The 11,580-nt window shown below is 53.7% G+C and overlaps 1 protein-coding gene and 1 long non-coding RNA gene across 3 annotated transcripts in view; one reads left to right on the top strand and one right to left on the bottom strand.

Moving 5' to 3' along the window:
• Nucleotides 1-538, top strand: part of LOC106723774 — a 23,053-nt gene extending 22,515 nt beyond the window's left edge. The window contains exon 4 of the long non-coding RNA XR_001359493.1: nucleotides 528-538. This is a non-coding gene — a long non-coding RNA (uncharacterized LOC106723774). The remainder of the gene's footprint in view (nucleotides 1-527) is intronic.
• Nucleotides 539-545: 7 nt separating this feature from the next.
• Nucleotides 546-10,591, bottom strand: LOC102263991 (low affinity immunoglobulin gamma Fc region receptor III). 2 transcript variants are annotated; one of them, XM_014528569.1, is made up of 6 exons: nucleotides 10,557-10,591; nucleotides 8,664-8,767; nucleotides 8,260-8,280; nucleotides 5,842-6,096; nucleotides 2,792-3,046; nucleotides 546-1,750 (listed from the first exon to the last, which is right to left on the bottom strand). In XM_014528569.1, the coding sequence occupies exons 1-6, from the start codon at nucleotides 10,559-10,561 to the stop codon at nucleotides 1,578-1,580; spliced, it is 813 nt and encodes a 270-aa protein (XP_014384055.1). In that variant the 5' UTR covers nucleotides 10,562-10,591; the 3' UTR covers nucleotides 546-1,577. The 2 variants fall into 2 exon arrangements, with proteins under 2 accessions (XP_014384055.1, XP_014384056.1); XM_014528570.1 differs by lacking the exons at nucleotides 8,260-8,280; nucleotides 8,664-8,767; nucleotides 10,557-10,591 and adding an exon at nucleotides 8,141-8,247 and having other exon boundaries at nucleotides 547-1,750.
• Nucleotides 10,592-11,580: the final 989 nt, after the last annotated feature.

The raw sequence follows: 11,580 nt of genomic DNA, 5'->3' as shown, positions 1-11,580 counted from the left end.
GCGCAGGGGCGCCCTGAGGTCTCCGTCCCGGGCCGCAGCTTTTATGTAACCTTTGTGATTTGCCTGATTCAAATGAAACGACTGTGTTTAAGGAGAAGCTAAAGTGGCTCTTCTCTCCTCAGATGGCTCTTCTCCTGCAGGAAGCTGGGGCCTGGGGAGGTGTGGGGACGGGAAGGAGCTCTCAGTCAGCCCTCGCTTCCTCCAGGCTGCCCTCCCGGATCCCTTCCTCTCGGGTCTAGGCCACTGCCCGGGCGGAGTTGGGGCATTTTAGCCAAGGGCCTGAGAGAGAAGGGGCCGGTGGCCTGGCCTCTTCAGGGACTGCCTGTCCCAGCTCCCTCCACCTTCCCTCCCAGCCCTGAGGCTCAAAACCCCCTATCACCGCCCCCCCCCCCAAGCTCCAGGCCCAGCGCTGAAGCCCGCACCTCCGAGCCTGGGCATCAACTGCCGCATCCATCACGCTCTCCAGGGTCGCCCACTGCCTCCCTGTTCACTCGGACCGCACAGCGCACAGGCCTGCTCACGTGGAGGAGCTTCGTGTGAGCATCGTGGGAAGCAGAACAGACATTACAGTGATGACTTTCAATAGGCGCTGTGAAGTGGGCGTGAGGCTGATGGCCGAGGACAAAAAGCAAGTTGTAGAACAAAACGTGTCCAGAACCGTGTCCGTCAAGGTCCGTGTCTATAAAGTGGTGACATCACCCACCTGTACATCCTGAGCAAGGTCATTTCAAGCATCCCGGCCACTGCGCCCTCCGTTTTAAAATGAGGAGACTGCACTACATCATTTCTAGATTTAAAATCCCCTAAATTTGCTAAAGACTTTACTCATTCCACGAACACCGAGTTCTTTATCACGTGCCAGACACTGCGCTGGGCCGTGGTGTACAGCAGTGAGCAAAGGCCCTGCTCTCGAGGGCGGGCGGGCTGGGCAGCAAACCCTCAGCAGGTGAGCTTGGTAACAGCACCGCAGGCGAGGGGGTCAGGAGACGGTGGGGAGTGGAACCATATTGGATGATCAAGGAGACCTCACTGATAGGTGACATTTGGGTAAAGTCCATGATGACGTATGATGACACGTCTGTAAGAAAGAACATTCCAGAAACAGGGAATAACATAACCCTGGGCAGAAGTATGATCGGTGTGTGAAGGAAGCAAGGAACAGGAGCAGCCGAGGTGGAGGCAGTGAGGCCTGAGAGCGCTGCGAAGGCCTGAGCTTTCACTCGTAAGTGCAAGGGGTCGCTTTGCGTGGCTTGGAGCACAGAAGTGGCCGGTAAGCACTTTAGAGGTGGCTCTGGCGAGAACAGACCTGCGGGAGCCGAGCCGCGCTCAGGTGCTGGGCTGGTGTGAAAGTGGAAGCAGGACTTGGTGAGCGCGTGTATGTGAGGAGCCTCTGTGAGGCCTGTGAAGACACAGGTCAGTCCTCGTGACCAGCAGGCCTGGGGGTGGCTCGGCTCTGAGCTTACAGGCCCTTCCTGCCCCCAGGCCCCTCGCAGCTCCAGCTCGCCCACCAGGAGGCGCTGCGAGGGACAGAGGTCTGGCCTGCGGAGACCTGTAGCTCTCACAGGTGCGAGGAGGCATTACTTGTCCTCAGGGCTCTTGGTCCATGTGACTTTGTCACTCCTCCAGTCCCTCGCTGAGCTTCGAAGTTCCTTCTGCACAAAGAAATAGAGCCCCGTGTCCACTGCAAACAGGAGCCCCATCACCAGGCAGAACGCGATTTGGGGCCACGGAGGAAGGACGGGTGACAGGGCTGTGGATGGAGAAACGACAGTTGTTAAAGGCCACGGTCAGAATCCACAGCCGGGTCCCCAGGACTCCCTCCCTCTGTGGAGTCCTCCAGGCCGGGGCCGCGGCCTGGCGGGGGCAGCAGGTCCAGTCTCCTGCCTCCAAGTAAAGCTCCCTCAGCACCTGCCCCGGTGAGCTGAGCTGAGTCTGCCCGGAGGGACATTGACAGAAGCTGAAGGGGCTCCCCACGCGGTGCCACTTTGGCATGTGGATGTTTTGAGCTGAAGGCAATGGAGACCCTGTGGGCTCATGAGAAATGTTTTCCATTGATTTTAGAGAAAGTGGGAGAGGGGAGACAGAGGGAAACATCGATGTGAGAGGAACGTGGATTGGTTGCCTCCTGCACGAGCCTCGACCAGGGCTGGGGCCAGGGAGGAGCCTGCAACCGAGGTACATGCCCTTGACCAGAATTGAACCCGGGACCAAGGGTCCACAGGCCGAAGCTCTAACTACTGAGCGAACCCAGCTAGGGCCAGAAATAACTTTTTATGGCCTATGTAGAGGGCAGAGAAAACTAGTTCAGTACTGAGCATCTGCTCTTATCATCCTGCAATGACCTTCCGCCAAACCTCCCTCCCCCACACCGTGCCTCACCTCATCCTTAGCTCAGAATGTCTTATGTCCCTCATTATCCCTTTCTGTCTCTGATTCTCTCATGTCTGTGGGTCCCCATACGTAGGTGTGTAATTGAATTTGCTCATTTTCTTGTTAATCTATCTCATGTCATTTTAATTATTAAACCAGATGAGAGAAGCTTAAAGAGTAGAGAACATTTTTCCTCCCCCACATAGTCATAGAGGAAAAGGTTTGTGTGGTAACATAGGTTTTGCAAATGCCTTATGAAATTTAGTTTAAAAGTTTTCTTTACAACAAGGCTTCTCGAAGCTTTTAAGGTGCATCGTGAATATAAAAGGTGACGGGGCACAGCCTTGGGGAGAAGTGAACAAGGGAACAGACCTCATCCCCAGCACTTCCCTCCCCTCCTGCACCTGGGCAGGGCTCCCACCTGGGACAGTGATGTTCACGGGCTGCGATGTGTGCTGCATCTGCCCTATGAGCCCTGAGCAGTGGTACGCGCCACTGTGGCTGGCGTTCGCGTGTGGGATGGAGAAGCTGGCGTTCGTGTATGAAAACCACTTGGGTTTCCCGTCCTGGAAGAACTGGATCTTGTACAGGCGCCAGTTCTTCCAGCTGTGGCAGCGCAGCACGATGGGGGCCCCCTGCGGGACCAGCAGGCGGGGCGTCTGGAGCAGCAGCCAGGCTGAAAGACACAGGGAAGGAAAGGGTCTGAGGCTGGATGCGGCCCTGCAGCTCCTGTGGGGGCTGCCTTACTCCCAGGAGCGAGAGGATGTGGGCCCAGCCATGGGAGATGCCTCCTGGCAGGTGTGCGTTCTCTTACCTGTGGGTCTGGGGCCTGAAGGAAGGAAGTCTTGTGGAGTTTGAAATATAAAGAGTAGGAGCCCCTCAGGCGCCAGGTGAGGAGTTAGAAGCTGCCCCCCGGGGGAGGGGTGCCCCCAGCACAGCGGAGGTGACGGAGCAGGACCTGAACCTGCCCACCGTGCCGGAGGGGACCCTCACGTCTCCTCTGACGGCGACCAAGGACACACAGCAACTCCAGGGCGAGCGTGAGGGTCTGGGCTCCTAATGGGAGGGCAGCTTCTGAACACGTTCTGGGAAGTGAAGGAGCAGCCAGGGGAGCCTGGTAAGGCCTCACCACCTCCAGCCACAGCAGCAGGGAGCAGGTGTGAGCCTGGAGTCCAGGCTCAGTGGTGGCTCGGAACAAGAGCGGCAGTGGCACAGGCCTCCAGTGGGAAATCGCTCTCCCACCCCGACTGCGAACCCCCCTCCCTTCACTGACGGCAGAGGCACCAGATTCCAAAGGTCAGTGCTTGGGAGGACAAGTCTATAGAGCAGCGGTTCTCAACCTGTGGGTCGTGACCCCTTTGGCGGTCGAACGACCCTTTCACAGGGGTCGCCTAAGGCCATCCTGCATATCAGATATTTACATGACGATTCATAACAGTAGCAACATTACAGTTATGAAGTAGCAACGAAAATAATTTTATGGTTGGGTCACAACATGAGGAACTGTATTTAAAGGGCCAGAAGGTTGAGAACCACTGCTATAGAGAATGCTTCGAAGACACTAGAAAAACCCAATCGCTCTAACTCCTATGAAAATAAAGACTGGAGCGCACTGCGCCTCAGGTAAACGAGCGCTTATTTAAGAAACCGCAGTCGGCCTGTGAAGGACAAGGTGTCGGTGATGAGTCAGCAGGAGGCAAACCTGGAGTCGGATTCTGACCTGGGCTCCCCTGGGCTCCCCTGGGCTCCCCTGGGCTCCCCTGGGCTCTGGGCCGGAGGCCTGTGGCTGCATTTCTTTGCACCATGAAGGGCGGGGACCGGGTGGCTTCCCTCTAACAACCCTTCAGAGCAAAGGTTTTTAAAATCTCAAGTTTTGCATTTTTGTAGGAAAAGTCAGAAGCACAACCAGCTATTGGGGACAGCCCTGGACCAGAGAGCAGACAGGGAGCTGTGACGTCACTGGGCAGGTTTTGAGGTTGAGGGGGGGGGGAGCGGGGGAAGAGAACCTTGTAGGTTCTTGTTTGTTTAATAATTAAATAGGCACGGGACAGAGTGACAAGAAACCATGAGCTTAAGCGCACACAGACTAGTATGTGCGGGGTCACACAGACATGAGAGAGACAGGAAGGATGATGAGGGGTGTATGACCTGAGCTAGGGGTGCGGGAAGGCACGGGGGCTTGGGAGAGGAGGAAGGTCATGGCAGGACATACGAAGAGAAGATGTCCAGTAATCAGCAGCGTGCCCTGCCCTCTGGGTGGGCCATGCATAGTTCTTGCTGGTGATAACTCTTCATTTCTTCAGAGAGGTAAGGGCCCCTCAGGACCTGGCTGGGTCTCCATCACCTTCAGCTCAAAATAATTCCCAGGCCGAAGTCGCCCAGGCTGGGAGCGCTGTTCTGACCCCTGGTCAGTACTGATTGCCCATTCACTGGGGCTCCATCAACAGAAACGGGGCTCTCGGGAAACAGGACCTAGAAGACGGCCCAGCCCCCTCACGCAGGACTCAGCATTGCCTGCCTCCGTGCAGCCATCCGCAGGGCACACGGCCCAGATCAAAGTCAACTGCAGGGTAAATGTGCTCACATTTTCACACACTGGGTGGGCGTGGCTCGTGTGCAGGAGGATTTCTCCATGGAATCTATTGGACTGAACACTCAGACACATATGTAACCCTAAGTCAGACCAATGTAAACCATCTAACGAGTTCCCATCTCCTTCAGGAACAAAGATGACGTCATTGCACCAAATCCAAGCCTCCCCCAACTTTTTCCTCGTCTTCCAGATCACACCTCCCCCTGGCCTCCTGCCCTGGGCAGAAAGGCCTCCCAGTGAGGTCTGATCAAATAACGGAACCGGTACCCTCCCCTGGGAACTGACCTTCAGGCCACTTCACAATGGACCATTCTCTCTCCCCTCCGACTTCCCCGCAATCCAGACCTGCACAGAGAGCTCTCTGCCCAGAAGATGCCGCCCAGAGTCTTTAAAAACCTGGCTCCCCGTCTGCGGGGGCTGGCGCCATTTTGGGGCTCAGCCCATCCGGTGTCCAGATGACCTAATAAATTCATAATCCCCCCCACTTCGGCCTCGTGTGTTCCTCCTCACCCATGCCAGGCATGCCCACCCAGGGCCTTTGCCTTCTGTGGGTCTCTAGCCACTGTGCTGACCACGCTGCCATGAGGCAGGAAGGCTGTCTGGAACAAATATTTCTTCCTGCTTCTCTCACCCCCGGTGGCCTGTTTGTGGTCTTGTCACCTTCTTGCTCAATCAGGACTGAGGCCAAGCAACCTCACATCTCCGAGGAACCCACATAGAAGCGAAGGAGGCGAGGGTGCGAGGGGAAATGACTGGGCAGAAACCACTTCCAACAGCTCGGGCCACACTTCCCAGAAACGGCCACCCCGTTCCCAAACCCTCTGCCGGGCCAGCAGCTCTCAGGTCCGCCTCCCAGGCCTCCCAGCTCCTCCACTGACCGGAAGTCACGTCCAGGTGCACAGGGTCGCTGAGGCTGGTCTGGCCCGTCTGGCACCTGTAGTCCCCGCTGTGGTTGCTGCTGGCCTTGAAGCTGTAGCTGGGCTGGACCTGGGTGGGGATGGCGGTCCCATCGTGGAACCACCGGGTGGAGTTGTCCCCAGGGCTGTGGGCCCCCTGGCAGCTCAGGGTCACGTTGTCCTCGGGGAACACCTGGAGCCAGGGGGGCTGGAGGCTCACCACGGCCTTCGGGAGACCTGGCAGCAGAGAGCAGACAGGAAGGAGAGGCCAAGATGGCGGCATAGGTAAACACCGGAGACTGCTGCCGCAAACAACCACTTCAAAAATACAACTAAAAGACGGAACGGACATCACCCAGAACCACAGGAAGGCTGGCTGAGGAGAGACTCTTCAACTAGAAGGAAAAATAACAGCACACCGAGGCTCAGAGGAGGCGCAGTGTGGAAAATACTCAGGTGCGGAGGTGCGCGCGCAAAGCGGGCTGGTGGCTGAGAGCGCGGTTGTCGTTTTCGGTCAGGGGGGAGTCTCAGACTCTGAGCTCCAGATACGGGCGAATCGCTGGGGACTCGGACCCAAACGGGAGAAGCGGGAGTGTCTGGCATCAGTTGGAAGGCAGCTTTCCCTCCGAGGTTTGCAGCGGTTCCTGGGGTTCTGAGAAGCAGAGCCTCTGGGAACGGGACTGAGAGGGGCCATAACCGCTCCCTCCGCCCGCCCTGTTGAGCCCGCCCCGCCCAAGCCCTGCGCAGAGCCATTTGCCAGATCGCCTCAGGCAAAGGCTAGATTAGCACCTCCCCAGAGGACAGAAGTTTTCCGCGGCAGACACAGCTGATTCACACAGCCAGTCGGCCTGGTGGTCAAATCCCTCTAGTATTAACTACAACAATCAAGGCTCAACTAGAACAAGACTGCGCACAAAGACCACTAGGGGGTGCACCAAGAAAGCATAAAAAATGCGGAGACAAAAAAACATGACAGAAATGGAGGATATAGAGCTAAAAAACGCAATTTTGAGGGCTTGCAATAAACTTTTGGAGAGCTTCACGAAAACTAATGAGACCCTCGATGCTATGATAAAGAAACAACTAGAAATTAAGCATACACGGTCGGAAATAAAGAATATTACACCCAATAGCAGACCAGAGGAGCGCAAGAATCAAGTCAAAGATTTGAAATGCGAAGAAGCAAAAAACACCCAACCGGAAAAGCAAAATGAAAAAAGAATCCGAAAATATGAAGATAGTGTAAGGAGCCTCTGGGACAGCTTCAAGCGTACAAACATCAGAATAATTGGGGTGCCAGAAGATGAGAGACAGCAAGATATTGAAAACCTATTTGAAGAAATAATGGCAGAAAACTTCCCCCACCTGGTGAAAGAAATGGACTTACAGGTCCAAGAAGCGCAGAGAACCCCAAACAAAAGGAATCCAAAGAGGACCACACCAAGACACATCATAATTAAAATGCCAAGAGCAAAAGACAAAGAGAGAATCTTAAAAGCAGCAAGAGAAAGAGACTCAATTACCTACAAGGGAATACCCATACGACTGTCAGCTGATTTCTCAACAGAAACTTTGCAGGCCAGAAGGGAGTGGCAAGAAATATTCAAAGTGATGAATAGCAAGAACCTACAACCAAGATTACTTTATCCAGCAAAGCTATCATTCAGAATTGAAGGTCAGATAAAGAGCTTCACAGATAAGGAAAAGCTAAAGGAGTTCATCACCACTAAACCAGTATTATACGAAATGCTGAAAGGTATCCTTTAAGAGGAGGAAGAAGAAAAAGGTAAAGATACAAATTGTGAACAACAAACATGCATCTATCAACAAGTGAATCTAAGAATCAAGTGAATAAATAATCTGATGTACAGAATGAACTGGTGATTATAATGAATCAGGGACATAGAAAGGGAATGGACTGCCTATTCTTGGCGGGGAAAGGGGAATGGGAGATGCGGGAAGAGACTGGACAAAAATCGTGCACCTATGGATGAGGACAGTGGGTGGGGAGTGAGGGCGGAGGGTGGGGCAGGAACTGGGAGGAGGGGAGTTATGGGGGGTAAAAAAAGAGGAACAAATGTAACCTGAACAATAAAGATTTAATTAAAAAAAAAAAAAAGAGAGCAGACAGGGCTGGAGCTCAGTGACCTTGGAGGCTCATGGATTCCAAAGGAGCTCCCAGGGGCCCTCGGGCCAGAGTCCACTGTAGATCCAACTACAGACCCATGTGGTCTGGCAGCCTCATCCCTTTGTGTCTTTGTGGATCCAGCAGGAGTCTTACCAAGAATCCAACCCCAGGCCCCTCTAAAGAGGGTGCACTGCCCATGCTGAGCCCAAGCCCTGCTCTTGGTGGAACAGGCAATAGCACCATAAATCCCAGGCGGCATTCAGCAGACTCACCAGCTCCCTGGTCTGCAGAAGCTGTGAAAGAGAAGAGGGCGGTCAGCGGGGGCGCAGGGGAAGCCCGGGGAGCAGATGCAGTTGTGTGTAGGGGCGGGGAAGGGGGAGCCTGCACCCCTCTTCCCGGAGGACCCACAACAAGAGCCTGCTTCCCTTGATGTCTGCAAGATGCTCCTTGCTCACGCCCTAGTCTCATCCCTGTCTCCCCGACAAAGGCCACGTGCACGTCTGGTGCAGAGACAGTGGAAGGACCTCTGAATTGTGGCCTTAGGGCCCGGCCGATGGGTAAGAGTCAGGCTTCTCTCTCTGCTGCCGATCCTTCCCCAGCTCCAAGGGCCCCGGACTGCTCCTCACCACCCAGGTCCCTGGCGGAAACCACCCTACCCCAGAGGGGCCTCACTCACACAGCAGCAGCAAAACTAAAGCTGTCAGTGGTTGAAGCAGCCACAGGCGACTGGGATGTACATCCTGAAGCATTTTGGTCTTCAAAGTCCACGCAGAACTGGGCCTGAGTCCAGCAGGGTTCAGGAGATGAACCAAGGAAAGAGGAAGGAAGCTGGTTTACCCTCTCACATAACTTTCAACAGTCAGCAGACTCCATTTCTGCTAACGAGTCAGCAGCACAATCAAATGACCGTCCAGTCTGCTTTGAGACTAACCCTTTCCTGTGCAGCTGGTTTGTACTGTGGGACTCCTGGTGGGTGATGGTGCAAGTGAGCAAACCAGGGACACCCAGGAAGCAGCGCTGGGGGCGGGGCCCTTGTTGTGGGTCTCAGTTCGGTGCCTCCCAGGCTCCGCTGGCTGCTTCTACTGGTACAGAAAGCTCTAAAGGAGTGTGACCCAGACAAGACGGAGAAGCCCGTTTATATCTGCAACCAATAAGGATGTATGTTAAACAACCACAACCAAAGGGAGTAGTTATCTGTGGGCAACACCCAACCCAAGACAATCTCTAAAGACACCACTGTCCCTCCTTCATCTGCACTTCAAACCCCCGACTCCCCCAACCCTCCAAACACAGAAGAAAGTTTTCAAGTTCAAGAAATAATTTTGTGCCCAGATGGTGTATCTCAGTGGTTGAGCGTAGACCCATGAACCAGGAGGGCACAGGCCACAGGCCCGATTGCGGGCTCGATCCCCAGTGGGGGATGGATGTACAGGAGGCAGCCAATCGATGATTCTCTCTCATCATTGATGTTTCTATCTCTCTCTCCATCTCCCTTCCTCTCTCTGAAATCAATAAAAACATATAAAATATTTTTTAAAAGATAATTTTGTTAAGAGAGCTGTAAAATAAAGGCTATATATCCTGTGCAGGTGGCTGTATAGTGTAAGTCAGTAGAACAACATGAAAAAACCGTTAAAAGTCAGATTAGGGGGGAAAAAATAGACAAATGGAACTACATCAAACTTAAAACTATGTATTAGCCCTAGCCTGTTTGGCTCAGTGGATAGAGTGTGGGCCTCTGGACTGAAGGGTCCCAGGTTTCAATTTCAGTCAAGGGCACATGCCTGGGTTGTTAGCTTGATCCCCAATAGGGGGCATGCAGGAGGCAGTCAATTGATGATTCTCTCTCATCATTAACGCTTCTCTCTCTCTCTCCCTTTCCCTTCCTCTCTGAAATCAATTTTAAAAAAATTTTTTTAAAACTACATCATCAGCCTGGCTGGCGTGGCCCAGTGGTTGAGTGACGACCCATGATCCAGGAGGTCACAGTTAGATTCCCGGTCAGGGCACATGCCCAGGTTGCGGGCTCCATCCCCAGTGGGGGGCATGCAGAGGGCAGCAGATCAATTATTCCCTCTCATCATTGATGTTTCTATCTCTCTCTCCCTCTCCCTTCCTCTCTGAAATCAATAAAAATATATTAAAAAACACAACAACTATATCAGTCAACAGAGTGCAAATGAGAGAAAACCATTGTCTGGTGAGTTTAATATCTATAATATATAAAGAATTTCTACAACTCAACAAAAACAAGTAACCTGATTTATAAAAATGGATAAAAGACTTGAATAAACATTTCTCTAAAGAAGACATATAAATAGCCAACAAACACATGAAAAAGACGTTCAATATCACTAACTGTTGAGAAATGCAAATCAAAACCACAAGATATCATCACCTCACACTCAGCAGAATGCTCACAAAACATAACAAGACAGGAACGAACGCGCATTGGTGAGGATGTGCAGGTATCGGAATCCTGTGCACTGTTGGTGGGAATGTAAAATGGTGCCGCTGTTATGGAAATCAGTATAGAGACTCTTCAAAAAAAATTAAAAATAGAACTTACCACATGATCCAGCAATCCTACTTCTGGTTATTTTTCCAAAAGAATTGAAAGCAAGATCTCAGATATCTGCACACTCGTGTTCACTGCGGCGTTCTTCCAACAGCTAAGCCAGGGGTCACCTCCGGGGAATGGACAAGCAGAAAGTGGTCTGCAATCCACGGAACAGAATGTTATTCGACCTTAACAGGAGCTCCTGCCCGGGCTACGACATCGAGGAACCTGAAGACATTATGCCGGGGAACTCAGCAGTCACCACAGGCACCCGTCTAGGAAGAATCTGCAGGCATTAAACTCGGAAAACAGAAAGCAGATGGTGGTTGCCAGGGGCAGGGCGGGGAGGACGGGGGGAGCTGCTTTGTACAAGGGGACAGTTTCAGTATCTCAAGCGGGAGCTCTGGAGAGCAGTCGCACCGCCATGTGGACAACACGCACCGCCCTCTGGATGACACGCACCGCCATGTGGACAACACGCACCGCCCTCTGGATGACACGCACCGCCATGTGGACAACACGCACCGCCCTCTGGATGACACGCACCGCCATGTGGACAACACGCACCGCCCTCTGGATGACACGCACCGCCATGTGGACAACACGCACCGCCCTCTGGATGACACGCACCGCCATGTGGACAACACGCACCGCCCTCTGGATGACACGCACCGCCATGTGGACAACACGCACCGCCCTCTGGATGACACGCACCGCCATGTGGACAACACGCACCGCCCTCTGGATGACACGCACCGCCATGTGGACAACACGCACCGCCCTCTGGATGACACGCACCGCCATGTGGACAACACGCACCGCCCTCTGGATGACACGCACCGCCATGTGGACAACACGCACCGCCCTCTGGATGACACGCACCGCCATGTGGACAACACGCACCGCCCTCTGGATGACACGCACCGCCATGTGGACAACACGCACCGCCCTCTGGATGACACGCACCGCCATGTGGACAACACGCACCGCCCTCTGGATGACACGCACCGCCATGTGGACAACACGCACCGCC

Source organism: Myotis brandtii, unplaced genomic scaffold (genome assembly GCF_000412655.1).
Source record: "Myotis brandtii unplaced genomic scaffold, ASM41265v1 scaffold64, whole genome shotgun sequence".
In the NCBI taxonomy this organism is placed as follows: Eukaryota; Metazoa; Chordata; class Mammalia; order Chiroptera; family Vespertilionidae; genus Myotis; species Myotis brandtii.
Note: the sequence above shows the minus strand (reverse complement) of the source record. Positions and strands in the feature narration are given on the sequence as shown.

Bases quoted from the DNA above. Each gene is read 5' to 3' on its own strand.
- LOC102263991 (XM_014528569.1), bottom strand. The intron at 8,281-8,663 runs GTGAGTGAGGCC...TCTCTTTCACAG, and splicing joins TTTAGTTTTGCTGCTGCTGT to CTTCTGCAGACCAGGGAGCT. The intron at 6,097-8,259 runs GTGAGTCTGCTG...CTCTGCTGCCAG, and splicing joins TTCTGCAGACCAGGGAGCTG to GTCTCCCGAAGGCCGTGGTG.